Genomic DNA, 24,410 nt, shown 5'->3' on the forward strand with positions numbered 1-24,410 from the left:
GGCTCAGAATAAGCCTATGTCAAGAGGAACAAATGAACATTCAGTGTCACTTTCAAGACGAAAACACTTGAATATGCAGATAAAAAAATGTATGAGGTATGTGTGGAATACTAGCAGAGTTGTGGTTGAGCATGTGAAGGTGCACTGCAGAGCAGCGAGAGGATGACGGGAGGAGTTGAATTTAGCTGGGGCGCTGCCCAGAGCGTAATCTGGGACTTGCATGTTTGCCAGACCGCTGCACTCAGACACACAAACACACACCAACAGACACACACAGTCCTGTGTGTGCGTGTACGTTTCTGTGTCAGACCACCCAAGGAGTCGAGAGGCCTTAGGTGAAAAGCAAGGAACGCGTGTACGCGCATATTTGCGAATTTGGAAAACCCAAAAAACTGGCTCTCAAACACACATCTGTGGCCTCCCCTTCATTCCTTAGATCACTATGCAGTCAGGAATAATGTTAGAGACAACAAGAGACAGCGTGCAAAAACAATTCATTCTCAATTGGCCCACTAATGTCCAGACTGATCCCCTATGACTCCAAACACACACAGGCACATGAATACACACACACAGATGGTGACCGCTCGCTGACCTCCGATTGGGAAGATTTACCATAACATCTGTCTTCCACACAAGAACGTGTGTGTTCCACTGTTCGTCTTTGTGTCTTTATCTGGACACAATTGCCTGCCCTTTAGCGACATGGGGAGGGAAACTGATGAGGACAGGAAGCGGGAAGTGCTTCTTGCTGATAGCGGTACACACTCTCTGGACAAATAATATTTAGACATGTGGAACATTGAGCCTGTTTGGTCAGACTTTCTGCCAGATAGCAGATTGTTTCTATAGGGAATTTTTGTTCGACCATCCAGAAGAACATTGGGGATGTCAGAACTCTATTAAAGATGTGTGTCTACATATGCTGCTTTTGCACCTCTAATGGTAGTCCATACCTGACACAGGTGTTCTTCTTTCAAAATGCAGGGTTCCCCAAATATTCGAACATACAATAATTCCAAGTTCTCAAATTGCCTCAATTTGATGTGTAAAAACCAGACATCACAATCCAAAAGTTCCCAAGGTATCAAAATCCAAGCATTGGTTGTATTTGCATGTAGAGACAGCATTTCACCAATTTTTAGAAACACAATTTCTTAAATACTGTGGGAAGCCTTTTTTGGGAGAAGGAATGATATATCATATTGTTACTCTAATATAGAATTAGAATTTCAAATTACTTCTTTTTTGGACACATGGTCGGCAAAAAACTCTACTTCACTGAACGTATATGTTAGAAAGAGACATGCCAACAGGATACTGATGAAAATGGTAATTTTATCTTTTTTTTCGTCAAATGGTTTCCATTGGAAACCTGGCTTTTATCTGAAAGATGAATAGGGAACGTTGTTTTTGGCAGCCCTTTTAAATTTCGTCTTAGTCGTTTGGACGATAATACAGTACTTATTAGTCATATTTTAGTCATTACACAATGTGTTTGTCTTTGTCTAGTTTTTGTTGACGCAAACCCAAGACTAAATATGTCTAGTTTTAATTGAGGTTTACTAAAAATGTTTTTGTTTGTAAAATAAAAAATAAAAAAATTACCCCCCCCCCCCCCCCCAAAAAAAAATTAAGGTTTCCAACTATTTCGAATTAACATTGACAGACGAGCAGATATTGTAGCGTCTACCAGGACAATGCCAACTTGGTGGTAATGTACTGTTTTCATGCAGAGTGTGTTTCAATTAATTATCCCCACCACCACCAAGATCTGTATGTAAAAAAAAGTCTGAGAGTATAACCTCGGTAACACATCACGCACGTCTACGGTGGCTCAACGATGCCGGTACGTCAACGCATCAGTGACGCACGCCGTCAATTTCCATAGGACGCGTTTTACGAGCAGAGCGTCTGTGTAGCGGCTCGATTCACGCGAGGATTGCAAGATCGCGCAAGGGTAGTGGGTATTCCAAAGGTAATAATACAACAACCATTTGCCTTTCAGACACCACATATTGGTCAGCTTTCTTTCTGAAAGAAAGAAAAAAGAAGTCCTGTGCTCAAGACAAAAGCAATCCCAATGACAAAGATTTTAACATTTTAACAACAACATCATTTTACATATGAAATGCCTTAATGAATATTTTTTTATTCTTATAAACGGTTTTCAAAAGCTATATTGACAGATTTTCTTGAGTTAAAGCGCCACGCAGAAATTAATTAAATTGTGTAAGCAGGATTTCAGTACTATTCTTATTATTTGATTACAGGTGTTTTGGCTCATTTAAATTTATTTTATATATGGGCTATTATTTATTTTATTATGGTGTTATAGTATTATACTTGTATAGCGTTTTTCCACCTTGCAAGGCACTCAAAGCGCTTTACACTACATCGCCATCCACCTACTGGTGACGCAGCACCAGGAGCAATGTGGGGTTCAGTTTCTTGCTCAATACTTAGGCGAGTTCATCAGGGCAGAGAATCAATCCCACGACCTCTGGGTTGGGGGACAACTACTCTACCGCTTGAGCCACGCCACCCATCATTATGTATTAATGTTTTACAAATTTAATGTTGTATTCATTTATATTCTATATTTTATGCTGTATAATTTTAGTTCCTAATGTGAATATTAGTTCCTACTTGTTTTGTTGTGGTAGGATGGTTTTGTATTGAACATGGGGGTACTGGTGCACACCGCACCTAGATTAAAAGCAGAGTTGATACGATCCTGCCGTGTTGGTTCTTATTATAGCAGAGAAGACAGCAGTAAATCAACAACAACAAGTAAACTGTGACTCGATCTACCCACAGTCTTAAGAGACCTGATCAACTTGGAAAGTAAGTTTTATGACTGCATAATATATTGAAAATCGACCGGATCTACCGTATTTTTACATGAGTGACTTTCGGTCTGACCGATCCTACCTAGAAGTATTGACGCAGGAGGGTCGCGTCAAATAATAAACTCTACCAATCTTTTCGCGTACGACGCTTTGAGCCGCTTCTAGGACGCCTCTAAAACGCGGCCGCACTCTGACTGGTGTGTATTGGCTGACTGACTTTAACGGCCGCGTTTCACTGCGTTGACGCGGTAGCTATGTTGTCGTGCCGTAGACGTGCCTGGTGTACTACCTCGATATTAGAATTGCGCTAATGCAAACGCTACGAGCTAAATTTAGTGTGTGATGATCACTCACTACAGACCTTTAACGGCTAAAGCAACATTACATATCCCCACTGGGCACGATAAGTAAACAAATTTTACCGTGTGTGCAAACCTTGAGAGGAGAGGACATTGGCGAGTTGGGGGGGGGGGGCGCAGCACATCACATGAGTGACACAACCAGACACTGATACAATGCAGACTAACTACACAGAAAATGTTACACATTGTGAACATGTGACAGAAACTTTTGCACATTTTCGTCTCGTTCTCGTCTTGTCAGACTAAAATTGGTACTTTTCTCGTTATGTTTTTATCTCCCAAAACACGTTTATAGCTTGTTATCGTCTCATCATCGTCATGAAAAAAGTGTTCGTTGACGAAATATTTTATCAACACTGATAGGAGGCATTGCAATAAAGTAGAGACTGCTAATGCAGATCAATAGGAAATATTATTCTAGTTTTTTCACCACAGTTGGCAATGATTTCACAAAAACCAGAGGTTTCCAATAAAGGCAGGCTGACTAGGCAGTTCCTCTACAAACCATTTCTGATTTTGACAAACGTGACTAGAGCAACACAGGGCCAAGAAGGTAGAGTGAAAAAAAGTGCAGGGTGCTACGTCGTGCTTGCAAAGGCATGCGCTCTACAACACTGGATGTACATTAGCATTCACAAGGAAGCATACAAAAAAAATGCCTGTTTTGTGCATTAGTGTGTCCTAGGCGTGTGCTAGTAAACGCATGTGTGAGCTTTCAATGAAGCTGCGTGTATCAGGCCCATGGGGTAAATGGATCATGTTTGACAGAGTAGCTGTACGAAAGGTATCCATCCACATATGCTAATACTCTGCTGAAATCTGGACTGTTTGTGTATGTTTATGTTACATGGACAAAATGACTAAACGGAGAGATCACTATATGCTCTACTACATGATTAAAGATAACAACAATATCAGTTTCAATTTCTAAAAAAATGAACATCAACTTCCAGTTTATTCTTATCACTGCCGCAAATGAATTCATTTTTTTTGTGCGAGCTGTAGCCTCTGGCAGTTAAAAGTACAAAAATCCCCCCTCTGCTGACTGAAAAAAATAAACATTCTGCCACCTATCAACACATCAATATTCAAATAGATGTTGTGGTCACCAAAGTTCAACAGTCTTGCTCAAGGCTTAATCAGCGGGAGTAGCAATCATGGAAATGTAGCACTTTTGGAATCAATTTTGTTCACTTCATCAAAAGATGAAGCTGTTCCACATTCTTCTTCAACGGTCCTTCAGTGAACCAGCCTGTTTCTCCGTACACTTTAAAGCTTAAAGAGAAACATTTTACAGCAAAATCACGCCGGGATATAAAAATATACAATAAAATCTTCCATAGTCCTGGTTCGAAATATTACAGGGGTATAGTTTTTTTTTTTTTTTTAAATAGGCATTTTTTAAATCAGTCTCCGCCAAAAAATGCCAAACTATTGTGTTGTTGGTGGAGGCAAGAGAGTTGGAAACAAAGATTTGGAAATATCAACATATGGATTTCCAAAAAAGGATGCACTTAAACGAGCGTTGGTGAGATTTATGCATCAAACCTGGAGCAATTTCCGTCTACTGTCGTGTGTCCGCGACATTTCAAAGTTGAGGGCTTTGAAATCCTTTGCGCTGCTATCCTAGAAAGTAGACAGGAATCAGTATTCTGTAATAGGTACGTTGGTTTGTCGACTTGTCGAATAGCAGGCCTAGTCCAACCCTAGATGGGTTGTGGTGGCGCTAGGCTAGGAGGCAGGCTGGCGAACAAAGCATTTCTCTTATCCGTGACCATATCTTGAACATTACTCATGAATTTTTTTAGGAAAAATAATACTATATCAAAACCGAAACGGTACGTAAGTGAACCAAACCGAAACTACAAAACCAAAAAGGTTCAGTAAAGCCACGTGTACCATTACACTGTTAGTTATCCGTGTACAGAGTTGTGTGTGCAATCACCATACACTGTCTCCCTTTGCTGACCTCACACAACTAGTAAACAATATTTGGCCACGCTGATTATTGGCCGATTGTCTTCAGAACTCGAGGTGTGGACAAATAAAATCAACTATTCTTCAATACGTATGGAAAATACAGTATTTAACTGAGGGTGACATTTTGTTTTTACGTACTCTATATCAGTGTTTTTCAACCTTTTCTGAGTCACGGCACGTTTTTACATCGGAAAGAACCTCGTGGCACACCACAAACCAAAAACGTTCCAAAATTACTTTCCGTACAGTATATTTAATTATAAAATAATTTCTCAATATTTAAACTTACTTAGTGTGAAATTTGAGCCTGTTTAGATTAACACAAAGGCGATATCCTGGCAGGAATCTTCGTCAACAGTTGTCAGTCTCTCTCTGTTTATATATATATATTTTTTTATAGCAGTTCGGCTTGAAAAGCTCAGAATGATCAGACAGAGGGACTTTAGCAATGTCTTTAACCGCATCAGGGCCGAGCATCTCGCTGACAATGGCTTTGCAGACGGGTAGTATTAATATCTCTGTCACAGATTTAGCAACAAGTTCAGCAACAAGGTAACTGGCTTTGAGGGCTTTCTTATTTACCTTTGTAGTTTTTCTGAAAAAAGTTTGTTTCTAGGTGTTTTCACAAAGGCAAACATAATAGTCCATCGACTTGTTTTGAAGCGACGGTTGTTTCGCTTGGAGATGACGTAGCTGCCCGTGTCGCGTTTAAGAACTGCTCGGGTTTCTAGCCATCAGCCACTTTGCTTTCCTCGACAAAGTGTTGGGATAAAACACGGGAAGGATTGATGGTCGTCACGTATGGATAGAATTAGGGCTGTCAAACTATTAAAAATTTTAATCGAGTTAATTACAGCTTAAAAATTAATGAATCGTAATTAATCGCAATTCAAACCATATAAAAAATATGCCATATTTTTCTGTAAATTATTGTTGGAATGGAAAGATAAGACACAAGATGAATATATACATTCAACATACGGTAAATAAGTACTGTATTTGTTTATTATAACAATAAATCAACAAGATGGCATTAACATTATTAACATTCTGTTAAGGTGATCCATGGATAGAAAGACTTGTAGTTCTTAAAAGATAGATGTTAGTACAAGTTAAAGAAATTTTATATTAAAACCCCTCTTAATATTTTCGTTTCAATAAAATTTGTAAAACTTTTCGATCAAAAAATAAACTATTAGCCCGCCCTTGTTGATGTCAATAATTACACAATGCTCATGGGTGCTTCAGCCCATAAAATCAGTCGCACCCAAGCGCCAGCAGAGGGCGACAAAACTCCAAAAACCACAAGTAACAAGTTGGCATTGCACTGTGCTGTCATTTTAATGTGTTTAAGCGGGGCATGTGCGTTAATTGCGTCAAATATTTTAACGTGATTAATTTAAAAAATTAATAACCGCCCGTTAACGCGATAATTTTGACAGCCCTAGATAAAATGGTAAGGACACTTTCGTGTATATCGACACTTGACGAGTCTACTCAAAATGTACAGTAGACGTGCTGTGGCCCACAGGAAGGTGGCTGATGGCTAGAAATCCGAGCAGTTTTTTAACGCAACTAGAGCAATACCTCGCTCGCCTGCATACGACCGAGAACTTTCTACCTAGTCCTTCCTTCCTACTGCATCTCCACCAGACGAGATGAAATGCAATATTGGATAATTTCTCGCGGCACACCTGACGATCTCTCACGGCACAGTAGTGTGCCACAGCACACCGGTTGAAAGACACTGCACTAAATAATAATAGAAACAAACAAAATTACGTGATTTGGGGAAAGCTAAGAATTTCTCATTTTAAGTATTGACACCCCAGTCTAGTAAAACCAGTCACTGACCTTAATCTAGTAATCGTTTATGGGATGTACTAAACCCTCATTCCACTTTAATGTTAATTAATAAGCTTACGGGGGGATCTTAGGAAATGATGCCTCCAGCTTTCTGGTAATATGTTGGGGAAAGCCGTTTTCTGCACCAGCACAATGTCACAGAAGCAAGCGGGCTTTAGTTTGTTGCAGAAGTTGAAATTGAACATGTGACCCTCCAGCATATCCGATCATCAAATTCTAGTGAACCTCCATAACCGAATTAGTTAAGTACTACCAAACAGCAAAGGGATTTAAAAAACTATGAAATATAAAGACTGAGGCCTGTATGATGCTGTGACAGATGACCCGTTTTGCCGCATTTTTCATTGTCTTGATGACGTCTATAATTTATGACAGATGCAGAAGTCAGTGCACCCCCCACCGGATGATGACCGCCCCCTCATCTTTACACGCATACTGTACACACATGCACACACATCTAGACCGTTGCGTTTCACTGCTTTTTAAACCTCCCACAGCAATTCTACATATTCTACAAACGTCAAGATAAGCATGACACACACATGCATACGCACACATAAAGATTCAGTTACATGGACCTCATCCACATTCTGGAGAGACCCCAGACCCACCACGACGGGAGGGGGATTTCAGTTTAAATACACACATCTCACAGGCACACACTTGGATGCTCAAACATACATATTGTACAGTGCACCCTGAAAGTTAAACAATTTGGAGTTGAAACCACTGGATCAATCTCATGAACTCAGTCAACACCAAAACCATTGACTCTTTTTCTTTGACTTTTTTTTTTAATGTGACCACATACAGATACCAGTGATAAATGAATAGAAAGTGAATGGAAAATTAATTTACTGTGACATAGCATAGGGTCTGACTGTTCAATAGGTACAGTACACACACAAGTTAATTTTACAAAGCTATGCCAACGTTACTGAACTTTAATACGCAAAACAATATTTACTACAATCTATTTATACTTGTGTGACAATTTAAATGGAATTAAGAAAGAGGCTTTTCCTTGCCAGGAATGAATTACTCCCTCTTTACATTCTTTCCAATGGGAAAAAAATTCTTTTGAAATGACACTGTACGTACCTGTAAGGAGAACGCCCGTAGTGCTGGGATGGGAATGAGGGCGGCCATGAAGAAGGCAGTGACGTTGCTTATCGAGGTGAGTGCTACACTGGCTCCGGTCCTCTTTAGACACTCACCTGTGCGGTCCTGAGCCAGACGAGACGAAGAAATGACTTATCAACTCTTGATGCAACTGTAGCCACGGGCAAAAATGTAATACTCGAGACGAAGGAGCATTATCATTGCACTGACGCTGACTGACAGTGATTGCCGCCAGCTCAAGTGCTATTATACAAGAGAAGGAGAATATAAGCGTTTGTCTCTCAGATAAACATAACTGTAAAAATGATTGTTGGGCTACTTTGAATGCTCTTTCTCCTCCATCTTTTGTTAACTTTAAAAATGCATTTGCACCAGGAAGATTTTTGCAGCAATTGTGTGAAGATTATAAGACGTGCCAGACCACACAGAGCGCATCTGCATGCAGGCATGTTTGTGCATGTGTGTAAGCGCGAGAGACAGGATAGATCAGGTTCAGCTCTGTTTAGTTTTCATCTCCTCAAAGGAAGCTGGAGGTTGAGGGAGAGCTAGAGACAACAAAAACAAGCAAATGCATGCCTGTTTTCCCCCAGGGGAGATTATAATATCACACAAAAACATGTGTCCACACACTTTGTTGTACAATACCTAAGAATATTCCAATAATTCTAACATGTCAACTACAAACGTGACATTATACAAATCTGGTTTAGAGAAGTCAGAATATAGTTGCTTTAAATCAGCATGACAGGTTCATTTTCCCCCTCATTTATTTCAATTCATTCTTATTACAGGCTCATCATGGAAACCCACAAGTGGCAGTGGAGTGATGATTTTTCTTTTAATAGCATTATCAGTCTCTTTCACTATTTTAGCAATGCTATCAATTTAGCAGCAACAGAGGACAACATAATAAATGCTACTAGAAAGCAGACGGAAATTAAATAATGGGAATAAAAATGAAAAAAAAAAAAAAATTCTGCGTACCGAGAGTCTAGCAAATAAATCGAAATTAGTATATGATTTAGGCTGGAATAGCCAAGATGCTTATAAAATGGGCTCTTATTATGTAACGTTATGATTTCAATAAAGTTTATGACAAAGCTTGTAACTTAATCAACTCCAATGTAAAACTGTGAGAGTGATGTAGGATGCTAGGCAGTGTTGTTAATCTTACTTAAAAAAAAAAAGTAATTACAGGTATGAATTACTTCTCCCAAAAAGTAATTGAGTTAGTAACTCAGTTACCTCAACGTAATATGTTCTACATGTTATTGCATGATCCATTCTATAACGTCTTTCACATCAAATACAGTATGCTTATATACTGATTGAATTGAACTGTCTTTTTCATTTCCCAAAAAACATTTTTTACATTTTTTAAAAAGTTAACCTATATAAGAGTGCAATGGTATACAAACTTTAACTTTCAAATGCTGTGAGAAAAAAAGCCTTTTTCCTATTGTACTGAACCTTGATTTGTGTCTACTGTCACACCCCTAACATATATATACAGTGCCTTGCAAAAGTATTCGGCCCCCTTGAACCTTGCAACCTTTCGCCACATTTCAGGCTTCAAACATAAAGATATAAAATTTAAATTTTTTGTGAAGAATCGACAACAAGTGGGACACAATCGTGAAGTGGAACAAAATTTATTGGATAATTTAAACTTTTTTAACTAATAAAAAACTGAAAAGTGGGGCGTGCAATATTATTCGGCCCCCTTGCGTTAATACTTTGTAGCGCCACCTTTTGCTCCAATTACAGCTGCAAGTCGCTTGGGGTATGTTTCTATCAGTTTTGCACATCGAGAGACTGACATTCTTGCCCATTCTTCCTTGCAAAACAGCTCGAGCTCAGTGAGGTTGGATGGCGAGTGTTTGTGAACAGCAGTCTTCAGTTCTTTCCACAGATTCTCGATTGGATTCAGGTCTGGACTTTGACTTGGCCATTCTAACACCTGGATACGTTTATTTTTTTAACCATTCCATTGTAGATTTGGCTTTATGTTTTGGATCATTGTCCTGTTGGAAGATAAATCTCCGTCCCAGTCTCAGGTCTCGTGCAGATACCAGCAGGTTTTCTTCCAGAATGTTCCTGTATTTGGCTGCATCCATCTTCCCGTCAATTTTAACCATCTTCCCTGTCCCTGCTGAAGAAAAGCAGGCCCAAACCATGATGCTGCCACCACCATGTTTGACAGTGGGGATGGTGTGTTCAGGGTGATGAGCTGTGTTGCTTTTACGCCAAACATATCGTTTTGCATTGTGGCCAAAAAGTGCAATTTTGGTTTCATCTGACCAGAGCGCCTTCTTCCACATGTTTGGTGTGTCTCCCAGGTGGCTTGTGGCAAACTTTAAACGAGACTTTTTATGGATATCTTTGAGAAATGGCTTTCTTCTTGCCACTCTTTCATAAAGGCCAGATTTGTGAAGTGTACGACTGATTGTTGTCCTATGGACAGACTCTCCCACCTCAGCTGTAGATCTCTGCAGTTCATCCAGAGTGATAATGGGCCTCTTGGCTGCATCTCTGATCAGTTTTCTCCTTGTTTGAGAAGAAAGTTTGGAAGGACGGCCGGGTCTTGGTAGATTTGCAGTGGTCTGATGCTCCTTCCATTTCAATATGATGGCTTGCACAGTGCTCCTTGAGATGTTTAAAGCTTGGGAAATCTTTTTGTATCCAAATCCGGCTTTAAACTTCTCCACAACAGTATCTCGGACCTGCCTGGTGTGTTCCTTGGTTTTCATAATGCTCTCTGCACTTTAAACAGAACCCTGAGACTATCACAGAGCAGGTGCATTTATACGGAGACTTGATTACACACAGGTGGATTCTATTTATCATCATCGGTCATTTAGGACAACATTCAGAGATCCTCACTGAACTTCTGGAGTGAGTTTGCTGCACTGAAAGTAAAGGGGCCGAATAATATTGCACGCCCCACTTTTCAGTTTTTTATTTGTTAAAAAAGTTTAAATTATCCAATAAATGTTGTTCCACGTCACGATTGTGTCCCACTTGTTGTTGATTCTTGACAAAAAATTAAATTTCATATCTTTATGTTTGAAGCCTGAAATGTGGCGAAAGGTTGCAAGATTCAAGGGGGCCGAATACTTTTGCAAGGCACTGTATATATTTTTTTCCAATATCTAAGTGAGGCTTGAATCTCTTCTGTTTTCTATCTTTGCTCTAGTTGTTTTGAATAAAAAAAAAACAAAAACAAATTCTTATTAATATACTGTAGCATCTACATGGATAACGCCCACTTGGTGATGATAATGTATAATGAACAGGAAAACGCCATTATTTTCAATTAATTGTACCCACCCGAACGCCATGAACTGTATGTAAAAAGTTTCCAGAGTGTTTAACATGACGCTTGCCGCGCTAAATGCTAATGCTAGCGCGAATGCGAATGCTATGCTAACGCTTTGAGCCACCTAGCATCGCGTTTGCAAAGGCGTCACAACCCAACACAACCTTCCACTCCTCCCCTCTCCCGCTCTGCTCTCTGTGTCTCTCAGACATTTATCGCGTCATTCAACCATCGTAGTAACGCAAAGTAACGCATGCCTTTACATCCTCAGTAACGTTAGTAACGCCGTGATACTCTAACGCCATAATTAACAACTCTGATGCTGAGTGGATGTTGTGTTCGCTGTGGCATATTTGAAAGGCTCACAACACAAATCTAAACTACCTCTGATATCACCACCAAAGCCTGAAAAGTTACAAATTACTATCAACTAGGCCTGAACGATATTGGAAAAAACTATCATGGTGATTTTTGGGGGGTTTGCGATATATCGCGATATTATATTGCGATATTAAATTTTCACCAGATAACTTGAATAGCTCTGTTTGGAATAGGCCTGAACGATATTAGAAAACATTACAATGTCTAATTAATATAATGCCATTTAATACAGGCTTGCCATATACAAAAGTGATCCAGGAAGTAAAACAAAAGTTAACATGCTAAAAAAAACATTAATAAATACATGTCCTCGAATGTGATTATTGCGCATACGCACATTGCGATGATGATTTTCAAACGATATATTGTGCACGCTTACTATCAACTGTCCATTCTGTGTTACTGTTCATACAGAAGAGGCAGAAAATAAAGCTTCATATAAGATGTGTGAATTCTAATCCAAATTCTAAAACACTATTTGTCCTTAAGGGGCAATTTAAAAGACAATGAGCAGTGTTAGACAAAACACACGAAAACATTCAAAATTTCCTTCGATAAAATTCAATGTCAATTGTCAGTGACAAAAGGGAATAGTGTAGCAAAAATTAGCAAACCAGAGATGTAACATGACTTCTGTGCCTTCGCTTTGACACAGAAGCCATCCATATTGTCAATATTGAGAGCAGATTCACACATCGAAACTGCATTCCGAGAATTGTTTTCAATACATCGAGGTTTACGAAGTGACCAGCATCAATGAATGTTCTGCCTCTACCACGGCTCTAAAATTACTGACAATTCCATAATGGAGAAAATGGAAGATATACAAAGAAAGGGTGGAAAATCTGCCAACAATGGTGGTAGTAAAACATATTTTGATGTTTTTGGCGCACCTCAAATGGGATCCTCTTGTTTTGTCCCGTCTCACTGAAGGCGTGAGCGAGAAGAAAGACATCGTCCACACCAACTCCAAGAGCTAGAAATGGCAGCACCTACAATCCAAAAGTATTGTATATTAAGTAAAGCAATTAAGTAAGTTCCCTCTTTCAGTTGCCATTAGGTACACCTGCACTATCTATAGCAAGGCAGGATTCCTTCCTTGAATCTTGTCCCCCAACTACTGTAATTTTCGGACTACAAGCCACTACTTTTTTCCTCATTTTGAATCCTGCGTCTTATAGTCCAGTGTGGCTTATTTGTTGATTTATTTGGGTTAATAGGTCACACTTTATTTGACAGCGGCGTCATGAGACTGCCGTTCGACCATCATAATTATAACATGACATTATCATGGGCATTAATGAATGCTTATGACAGATGTCATTAAGTGTCGTCCGGCAAACAATGTCACTATCTCCATTTATGTCCAGCTCGGATCTTTTACATCACTTCTAAAGTGAGATAATTTGCCGGATGACACAAAATGATGTCTGTCATAAGCATTCATTAATGCTCATGGCAGTGTCATGTCATGTCTTATGGCGCCTCTGTCAAATAAAGTATCACCAAATTCCATAACTAGCAAGTAATGAAACAACTAGAACTTTAACTGCAGAACATGAATTTTGATTGTTATTTACATCTGTAGTGCTGCAATGCATGCTAAGAGGCATGTTGAACGACAACAGTGTTGACGGCTGGTGGCAGCAGAGGTTGACTGTCTCCCTCAAAGGAGCAGTGATGGCCAAATAAAGCTATGAGGCTTTGCAGCCAACTGGTTCAAAGCTTCATGGTGGTTCATTTGGTCTTATGATGCCGCTGTCAAATCAGTGTTACCGGTTAATATCTTTTGGTTAAATTTCCCATTATACATTAAGGACAGCTGCGGCTTATAGTCCAGTGCGGTTTATCTATGAACAAATCCCGTCAAATTTGGTGGGTAGTGGCTTATAATCAGGTGCGCCGCATAGTGCGAAAGTTACGGTATTTACATCAATGAGAGCACCGTAAAAAAAAAATTTGAATTTGCACCTTCCCCAACTCCTCTTTCATTTATCTGTACTCCAACAAAAGTAATTACTCAAACCTGAATGATTATTATATCATAAAAATGAATGAAACTGCCTTCTGGTCCCTTCAAAAGAGCGAATAAGGCTATTTAGCATAGGGATATCCTGATCTGAGTCACCTGATTTTGAGAATCTGTCGATTCAATTAGCATACAATGTGCGGTCTTTTGGGATATGGCATGAACCTGGAGAAAACTCGCGCAGGCAAAGGAAGAACATGCAAAACTCCACACGGGAAGGCCCGGGCCGGGATTGAACCCACAATTCTAGAACCTTGACGTAGTCCTGCTAACCACTGTCTCACCGCGCCACCTTCATAATGTGAATTATTCTTAAACAAGAATAATGTAGAAAAATGCTTGTCTTTACTAAATGCTTATTAAGTGAGTCCACCAAAATTCACTCACGCTGCTGAGAATAGCCTCTTGACAACGAAGATTGACTAAACGATGATTAACACATTTGTGCCTTTGATCGTAGAGCTACCAACCCTTCTGTCGCTAGATCAAAGCAACAAACTTGTCAATCATAATTAAGTAAGTACCAAACACTGGTGACCCATAAAGCAGGAGGGAGGGTGAGAGGCTGTACGAGTATGAAACAGAAAAACATAAATATATTTTTTAAATAAAAAACCCGATCCTTTTCACCCGATTTCGATCCTCTGAAAAATGGCGATCGGCCCTGATTTCCGATCACGTGATCGGATCATTCATAATTGAGCATTAAAGTTTCTCTACCTTTGATTTGTTATTCTCGTGACGCGTTACCTGAGTGGTGGCAGCATTAAAGGTGATGCCCAGTAGAGAACAAAGGCCAAGGCCCGCCGCCACTGAAAGCGTCACCAGCAGGACACCCGCCAGCCCAACGGCCCCCTGAGATTTTGCGCAGTCCCACCGCAACATTGTCAAACACGCATAGGCCAGCTGGGGAAAAATGATGAAGAGCACATATGAAGGAATACAATTAGGATATAAATGAATGGCTGTTTGATCTACCATAAGCAAGTAGCCGCTGGCCACGCGGATAACGCTGATGTCGGAGAAGGACTTAAGAATGTCCTCCAGGGTGGTGGTGGTGAAAGACAAGACCTTTTGGGATGAGTTAGCAGCCACACTCTGCAACACAGCCTGTAAAGAGGTTTACAAAAAGACTTAATGGAAATTAAATAAGAAGAGTGATTTCCCTTGCTTAAGATACATCAAAAAGAAAAAAAAAATTGATATATAAATAGTATACAGACTACAAATGGGATAGAAGAATCTCTGGAATCTGCCTTAAACTTTCAGTGAAAGCTCATAATCGTCCCTCTATTCGCAAAAATCACCAGACAATCTCTCACAGGGACAAACAACCACATTCATTACTTCACTTTACCCATGAATAAAAAAACAAAAAACAAACAAAAAACAGATAAAAAATAGAAGCAAATCAGGGAGAAATCCTCAAAACAGAAAACCTAAACTCCTTGGGAGAGATATTTGGGGATGTGTATTGATAAACTTGTTTTTGTAAGACTGTACCATGATCCACCTTCTCCCTGTCTTCCTATCTGTGTGCAGACAGATGTCTTCAACATTGACCCATAGTTACTGCTCAGCAGGGAGTGCGGCTGGCTGACACACATTCTCACACACATTCTCTCTCTCACACAAGCACACACACTTGGACCCACGTGTGCATAACTCTCAGGCACACCCAATGGCGCACATTTGGATACGCATACAACGCAGCACGATGCCGGCAGCTTGTATTACAACCATTGATAAAAAAATAAAATAAAAAAACATACAGTCATTGAACAAATGATCTTTTTCTGTGGCGGCACCCCGGGGCCCCCCAAGATGAATGGTGCTCACACACGCACACACCAAGGTCACTATGTGTCAAGCGGGTTTGGTGTTGGGTGAGGAGGGGGGCCAAGATGATGTCACATGCGAGCCACCAATGGGGCCACAGCTGGGAAAGTAATTGTATGTGAGATCCAAATGCTCCTAATGTATTCCAGACATGTCCAGCTTTAATAATACTATACTATACTTTCTACCGGCTAGTACCCTCTAACACTCACTAACAGGTGGCCTTACATCCATCCGAAGCCCCTTGCATGCATGCACACTATCCTGCTAGTGATTTACAATATCGACGATGAAGATTTGTAGGCGATTTGTGTTTCCCTGTGTAGCTTGCGTACCTCAGAATATCTCCTCTGCCAGGCCTCCAAGATGGCTGCAGCCTTTTCCTCATTCCAGTTGAGGTGGGAAACCTCCTCGTAGCCCCTGAAGTGCTCAAACATCTGCTTGGGAGTCATCAGCTGGAACATCGTCTGTAAGGCCTGAGCACTAGAGTAAGACGAGACATTCTTGAATGTATTCATTCATTCATTTTCCATACTGGTTATGCTCACAAGGGTTGTGGGTGTGCATGTCCCAGCGGAATATGGGCAGGGAGACCCTTGATCTCAAAACTGTGAAGCGATGTGCTAACCAGTCAACTATAAATAAGAAGTGTTTTTTTTTTTGTTTTTTTTTTTTTTACTCGATAACAGATAAATTTTATAATTACATTGGTACCTCTACATGCGAAGTTAATTCGTTCCAGGACTTTGTTTGTAAGTAGAAATGGCCGTATGTCAAGCAGTATTTTCCCATAAGAATACATTATAATTCCATTAATTCGTTTCACAGCTGGAAAACCTACACTAAATCCTTAATGAATGTTACTACTACTATTGCAAATAGCAATTACATAGGGCAAAACAAGTAAATTATGACTAAAAATCGGAATAATAATATTATAATAGTAATAATAATAATAATAATACCTGTAATAATGTAATGAATCGGGTTCTAATGTGGCGGATGTGTTTTGCGTGGTGTACCTGAACGCACCGCGTGACTGACTTGACAGAGTGAGGGGACATTTTACTTTCACTTTGTTCAGCTGCAGCGGACAGTAGGCATGTTGTGTTGCACATGTTCTGAAATAAATTATTCAAAACCTGACAAAATTGGTGATTTTTTGGCGCTGTTACCACAATAACAATTGTCACCTTAACTTGTAAAAACTGGCGAACAGAGGTTGGATGAGGAGTATTGTCGAGCCAGTTCACGGACACGTGCAACACGCTCATATTTTTCTATCATTTCCATCTTCATTTCAATGGTGAGCCTCAACTTTTTGTTTTTTCACCACCTGCACTAACATTCCTGGAGCCCATGTCAATTTCTTTCACAAGAAAATCTGCCGTGTGTCCGTCTTGCAGGAAGACGAAACTGCGACACTGTATATAAATCGTCGTATTTTGAGCATGTCGTTGAATGTAGAAACAAATGACGAGTCAAATTTTACGTTGGATGTTGAAAAAATCATGGTCGAAGCGATCGTATGTCGAGGTACCTCTTAGGGCCTCCTCCCCTCCCTCCTGAGACCTGACCCACCTTGGGCAGGTGCACGTGTTTTTATCTGATTACAGGTTGGGACGTCTGATGGGTGGAGCGGCCACAGGTGCGGGCAACTAACAATCAGCCTTCTTTAAAAGCCAGTGGACGCCACCACCTCGTCGCCCGATCAACTCGTCTGGTTACCTCAGTCAGCTGCAGCTCGCCATTTTGACACACCGTTTTAGATTACTGGTTTTTGACTATTTTTTGCTCTTGTCTTATGCGCGCCGATTGTTGGATTCCACGCCTGCCTCTTTCCGAGCCTCCTCTTCGCCTCCGGGCTACCTCCTTCCAAGCCTAACGTTACCCGCCTTCTGCCTTGGCTCTCGCGTCATCTACGATCTTGTGTTCACCAATAAAATATCATTCATCTTAACCGGCTGACTGCTTTGGGATCCCCCCTTGCTCATGCACCCCTTAACAGGTACCACTGTATTCCTTTCTCGTCAACTGGTTTGACAGAGACTTTTGTACTTTGAACACAAAAATATAAAATAAAATAAAAAATCATTCTCTTTGAAATAAAATTGGCAGTGATTATTAGAGCTGGGAATCTTTGGGCACCTAATGATTCGATTACGATTCAGAGGCTCCGATTCGATTATAAAACGATTATTGATGCACCACCCTCCTTTGTTTTAAAAAAAAAAAAAAAAAATTTTTTTTTATGTTTTGTACATTAGTTCCAAAAGTGTTTAAAAATCCTCTCAGGCTAAACCAAAGTACTATTTCAGTATTAAGTTAACATATAACAGTAAACAAATATACAAAAATAACTAAATAAAAACTCCAGTCCCCATTCTGTATCAGCAGCTTTAAACTACATTCAATTAATTTAATGTTGTGTATTAACTGTTACAGTTGTTAAAATTGCTCCCGTTATTCCATAATTTCCCTTCTGTCTAAAGTTTTAAAACTATTTCATCATTTAAAGATAGATTCAAGACAAGATTCTGCCGATTTAGGAGTACTTTAGATAAAAAGTTAATTAGGTTCGCTACAACAGAGCCTTCTAGAGAGGTCTACTGCTTTAAGATGGCGGCTGTTTACTTACGCCGGAAAGTCTGTCATTTCGCATCTCTGTTCAATAATACATGTTCCAACACCGACGTCGTCTGTCATTTTGCATCTTATTCTACATATATATGATATCTACTGTAGCCGTATGTTTGTAGCAACTAGCAACTGGGCGTTGTTTGTAGTGGCTGTCAGCCGCAGTCAGGTATGATTGTTTTTTTCATCTAGTGGCATGAGTTGAACATGATATTTACTCTCGGTCCGTTCCTCATTGCATCCCAAAGACTGCGCCGACTGTGTTCCTCTTCCGCTTTACCTGGTATAATACAATAATCGGAATTTGGATATTTGTGAATCGTTCTCGAATCTTCCACGGCCGAATCGTGAATAATCTAAGAATCGGAAATTTCGCACGCCTCTAGTGATTATTGTGTACTTAGCTTCTTAAAGACACATGTGTTCTTTTTTTTAGGCTTGATTGAGGAATTGCAGACAACCTAAAAGGAGTTCTTCCACAACCAAGTTAGTGCAACAGTCACTCTTCAGAAACCAAAGAATAACACATAAGTCAATGTCAGATCCCTAATAAAGCTAGCCTCTTTTGTCTTAGCACACTATTTTAATACAGTAGGTTTTACACATGCTTATTGTCCATACATTTACGAGCTTAGTGAACAGACAACGTATACATAAAGCAGATCTCTAAATGACCTGAAATAGTTGCCTGGCTGCTTCATTTGGAACTTAGTCTGCAAAAAACGTGATATATTTGGATAAACTGAGCAAGAAAAAGATCACAGTGTGCATGCACATTGACTTTATGTCTATACAGTATATGTGTGTAGGGGTGGGATGGGGGGTTCTCTGTGTCCGTATTGTCCACCAGAATGGTCTGATGTGTAGAGCAGCTGAAATTAGAATACTTCACTGGAATCTAATGACTTTAAGATTTCCAGTTCAGTCAGAGTACATGCATGTACAAACACAGGTACCATTATAGCATTAAAAAAAATAAGAACAGAAAATACATATTCCTTCCAGAATAAACCTGGTGCCAATCTCGTTGTATGTATTACCTAAGCAAAGGTCCGCTGCCGTTCTTGGTGGTCCCGCCTACAATCAGCTCCTCCTGCCAGTGCATATACTTCCTGGATAGACCGTGGCAGCCACCGCTCAGTGTCCATGCCACATCTAACGGCTTTTGCCGCAATAAAAATAAACAAGACAGAAACTAAACTGTCAACAGCTATGCTCAAAAATCCAACGTGGAGCCAAAAATAATTTTACAGGCGCCTACCTTGGTGGAGTTCTTGTTAGGTGCAGTGAGAGGGCAGTCAGGGTCGGCGGGGTTCAGGCAAGGTCGATCCATGTAGCCATGGCCAACATCGGCCTTTTCCAACATGTCCTCAAAGCTGTCTACGGGGAAGTTTCCCCTACGTAGGTCGTCGAGGAAGTCTTTGGGATCGAAATTGGTCCACTGCAAAGGGTCTTTACCTCTATGGGAAAGGTATAGAGATCCAGAAATGTGTCAAGCCATCTTTCTCTATCCAAAAAACATGTCTTTGCTTCATTTTAATCTTCCTTCAAATGATTTTCTATTCCATTATTTTTGTAATGCTACTTGGTAACCAGTCAGGGTTTAGAACTAGCACTGAAGTTTATTGAATGCTGATTGCACCAAGTCTATCTGGTGAATGCACGTCATACAAAGACAGATATAGATTGGAATGTCACTCAATTGAACGAGACCTCCTGCAAGGCTTAACTGTCCATTAAAAAAAAAAAAAAAAAAGTGCTGTGATTGTTTGCTCATGCAAGATCTTGGAAATCTGATGGCTGGTGAAATCGGGTTTGGACAACTCTCTGGTTCACAAGATAGTGCAATTGTTTTTAGATTTGACCAGAGTCATGCAATTGGTTCCTGCTTGGTGTGCTTACCACCTATTACAAGGTTTAGTGTAAATCCAGTATCATTTTTCCTGCATCCTTGCAAGTAACTAAAGTGTCTTTTGGCTGTCCTCTGCAAAGGGCATATAGCATAGTTTGTTGGTGGTTTTTGTGGCAGAAACCCCTTCCTGACAATACCCAACCATTTATATCCATGAACTGAGCACGTACCGTTTGTGTGAAAGACAAGGAGTTACTGTAAATACAGACCAAAACATTCTCAGGAGTAACGGCCATCAAGCACTGGATTGCTGAACCAATACATAAAGCTGGTGTAGTGAGGATATTGAAAATGCTTTTGAAAAGCAGCCGTTCAGCAATCACGTCCTGAATAATCCGACAAAACTTAAGCAAGCAGGAAAATTGTGGCTTCAGGCAGTCAGACACATGTAAAGTGATAATACCAAGCTTCCCTTTACCCAAAACCTTACAAGGTGGCAAAGAGGGAAAGTGCTACGGTTGGATTTCTGCTTCAAGTGCTCCTTGTCCCCTCTAAGTTCTCCAAGCCTCTCACATTCCTGTCTGATTCTCTCTTTTCTCTCTGTCATTCAGGGCACATTGTATGTGCTTAACCAGGCTTGTGTTATTATTCCCAGCCTCCCAACCAGAACATAATAAAAACTTCATCTACCGCTTATAACCGAAATATTATGTTTGCAAGTTGACATGCAACTACCATTTTAGTTTACTCATTCTGAGTCAGTTGTATACACGCACACACACAAGGAACCACACGTGCATGCAGAAACATACGCAGGGTTAGACCAAGTATTACTGTAGCAGAAGGCTATGAGCAAAAGAAAGGCCAAACAATGATGTGAGGCCCAGTGCTGAAGAGAAATGATCACTAACGATACGCATGCCAGCAACTACTACAATAGAGCCTTCAGAGGGGACATTTTCAGGACACACACAGACACATGCTAACACTCTTCTGGAGTCTGATGGTTGTGCCTGGGAAGAACACTTGAATGGCAGAAAAAAGTTCAGAGAGCCACATCTCTTAGTGGTCTTCTAAACAGTTTTGTGGGCATAGTGCTTCAATAACAACAATTCCACAACAGGTGGACTACACCTATTACTGAAATGCAACTCAAATTACACGGCAAGGTGAATTGGGCATTCATCAGTGAATCAATGCAATGGCATATATACATACACACACACAGTATATATATATATATATATATATATATATATATATATATATATATATCTAACAAGGAGATGCTCTGTCACCCCTGCTGTTCTGCATAGGCCTAAACCCCCTCAGCCAGATCATCACCAAGAGTGGTTTCGGGTACCAGTTCCTAAGTGGAACAACCATTAGTCACCTCCTCTACATGGATGATATGAAGCTGTATGCAAAGAACGAGCATGACATCGACGCCCTGATTCACCTCACGAGAATATACAGCAATGACATCGGGATGTCATTCAGACTAGATAAGTGTGGGCGAATGGTATCCAGAAGAGGGAAGGGGATTTCAACTGAACGGGCTGAACTACCTGAAGGCAACATAACAGATGTGCAGGACAGCTACAAATACCTGGGGATCCCACAGGCAAATGGGAACCATGAGGAAGCAACTAGGAGGTCTGCCACAACCAAATACTTACAGAGGGTGAGGCAGGTCCTCAAGAGTCAGCTGAATGGCAAGAACAAGATCCAAGCCATTAACAGCTATGCCCTACCACTAATCAGATACCCTGCTGGCATCATGTCCTGGCCAATGGAAGAGATGCAGGCAACCGACATCAAGACAAGGAAGCTCCTTACAATGCACGGAGGGTTTCACCCTAAATCCAGCATCCTGAGGCTCTACACAAAGCGGAAAGAAGGAGCCCGAGGACTAGTGAGCATCAGGACCACAATCCAGGAGGAAACTATATCCCTCCAAGAGTACATCATAAAAATGGACCCCAGTGATGACCTACCGGTGAATGCCTCAGACAACAGAAGCCCAGTAAGCAGGAGGTTCCGGAGGAGCTATCATGGAAGGACAAGCCCCTGGTATGTAAAGCCGACAAATTGAGGGGGTAGCTGACATGGTGATAACATACCAGTGGCTGGAAAAGGCCGGACTGAAAGACAGCACGGAGGCACTGATCATGGCAGCACATGAACAGGCCCTAAACACAAGATCTATAGCGGCCGGGGTCTATCACACCAGACAGGACCCCAGGTGCAGGCTATGCAAAGAGGCCTCTGAGACAGTCCAGCACATCACAGCAGGGTGTAAGATGCGGGCAGGCAAGGCATACATGGAAAGACATAACCGGGTAGCAGGAGTACAGGAAGATCTGTGCCGAGTACGGACTGGAGACCCCAGAGTCAAGGTGGGCAACACCTCCAAAGGTGGTCGAGATTAACCAAGCCAAGATCCTGTCGGACTTCCAGATTCAGACAGACAAACTGGTGATGGCCAACCAGCCATAGTGGTGGTGGAGAAACATCAGAAAACAGCAGTAGCGATGGATGTAGCAATCCCGAGCGACAACAACATCAGGAAAAAAAAACACGAAAAACTGGAGAAATATCAAGGGTTGAAGGAAGAGTTGGCGAAAATGTGGGGAGTGAAGGCAACAATAGTGCCAGTAGTGATCGGGACACTAGGGGCAGTAACCCCCAAGCTGGGTGCATGGCTCCAACAAATACCAGGAACAATGTCCGACATCTCCGTTCAAAAGAGCGCAATCCTAGGGACAGCTAAGATCCTGCGCAGAACTCTCAAGCTCCCAGGCCTCTAGTGGCGGACCCGAGCTTGAAAGGAGAGATCATACCGCCAGGGTTCATGGCGCATTGAGCCCCCAAACTATTTTTAATTTGTCTTTTTTACCCTGGAGACTCCCGTTTACAGACACTGCACAACCGCTTTTGTTTCAACCCAGCCATAAAGAGAAGGTAAGTAATTATATTTGTTATATGAAATGTCTATCATTTTTTAGCTTTGAATCATTAATTGATGTCTAATATTTAGTTTTATAAAACGCCTTTAAAAAATTATTGACTCAAATATTTTTAACTTTTAAACAAATTACGTCACAATGAAAAAAATAGTGTCTGTAAATTGGTCACGGATATCTACCTCATAACTATCGCTTAATTGTATTTTTTTTAGGGCTGTCAAAATTATTGCGTTAACGGGCGTTAATTAATTTTTTAAATTAATCACGTTAAAATATTTGACGCAATTAACGCACTAGGCCCGCTCAGACAGATTTAAATGTCAGTACAGTGAAAGGCCAACTTGTTAATTGTGTTTTATGGAGTTTTTCTGCCCTCTGCTGGCGCTTGGGTGTGACTTGCATATTTTATGTGGCGTAATGTCGCCCTCTGCTGGCGATTCAGTGCAGCTGATTATTTGGGTTTCGGCGCGCTTTTCTGACGTGATTATATGTCGACGCGAACTCACACTAATAGACAGTGCTATTCAGACCAGCTAACGTCCGCATCCAGTATTCAGTGGCAGTTCTCATAGCCCCATCACACTGTTTGTGTCTAATACATGCATCGCTTGTGAGTTATATTCCTCCTTTGTTTATATTCATGAGTGTTAGATAGTTATTGATGATGTGTATTTGAATTTGTTCACATATATGGTGAATTGCAGTTACATTGTTAGATGCTTGTGAGCTAATTGGCTAGTGCTACTGCTATTGACACATTGCCTTGTTATTTTCAGTTTTACAAAAATACAAGAAACGTGCTCCTGTCAAAAAGAGATGACTTCAGTAAAGCCCATGCAACTTTGCCACACCGTCTGATTTCTTTTTGGAACTTATGTTCGCTATCTGTCAATTTGTGTACTCATACACATTGAGGACAGAATAGGGCTACAAGTTTATTTTTTGAATGAAAATTTGACTAATTTTATTAAAACGAAAACATTAAGAGGCGTTTTAATATAACATTTCTATAACTTGTACTAATATTCATCTTTTAAGAACTACAAGTCTTTCTATCCATGGATCACTTTAACAGAATGTTAATAATGTTAATGCCATCTTGTTGATTTATTGTTATAATAAACAAATACAGTCCTTATGTACCGTATGTTGAGTGTATATATCCATCTTGTCTTATCTTTCCATTCCAACAATAATTTACA

The 24,410-nt window shown here is 40.5% G+C and overlaps 1 protein-coding gene across 3 annotated transcripts in view; it reads right to left on the bottom strand.

The window, feature by feature from the left end:
• Window positions 1-24,410, bottom strand: part of ptch1 (patched 1) — a 130,862-nt gene that overhangs the window by 49,391 nt on the left and 57,061 nt on the right. For all 3 annotated transcript variants that reach the window (XR_009062681.1, XM_057831160.1, XM_057831161.1), the window contains exons 6-12: window positions 19,649-19,847; window positions 19,428-19,549; window positions 16,086-16,233; window positions 14,890-15,021; window positions 14,662-14,817; window positions 12,776-12,874; window positions 8,162-8,287 (exon numbers count right to left, since the gene is read on the bottom strand). Coding sequence is in view for 2 of the 3 variants with exons in the window: in XM_057831160.1 (XP_057687143.1) it covers window positions 8,162-8,287; window positions 12,776-12,874; window positions 14,662-14,817; window positions 14,890-15,021; window positions 16,086-16,233; window positions 19,428-19,549; window positions 19,649-19,847 (982 nt within the window). In the remaining variant the exon portion in view is untranslated. The remainder of the gene's footprint in view (window positions 1-8,161; window positions 8,288-12,775; window positions 12,875-14,661; window positions 14,818-14,889; window positions 15,022-16,085; window positions 16,234-19,427; window positions 19,550-19,648; window positions 19,848-24,410) is intronic.

The sequence above is a fragment of the Corythoichthys intestinalis genome, chromosome 3, assembly GCF_030265065.1.
Source record: "Corythoichthys intestinalis isolate RoL2023-P3 chromosome 3, ASM3026506v1, whole genome shotgun sequence".
NCBI lineage: Eukaryota > Metazoa > Chordata > Actinopteri > Syngnathiformes > Syngnathidae > Corythoichthys > Corythoichthys intestinalis.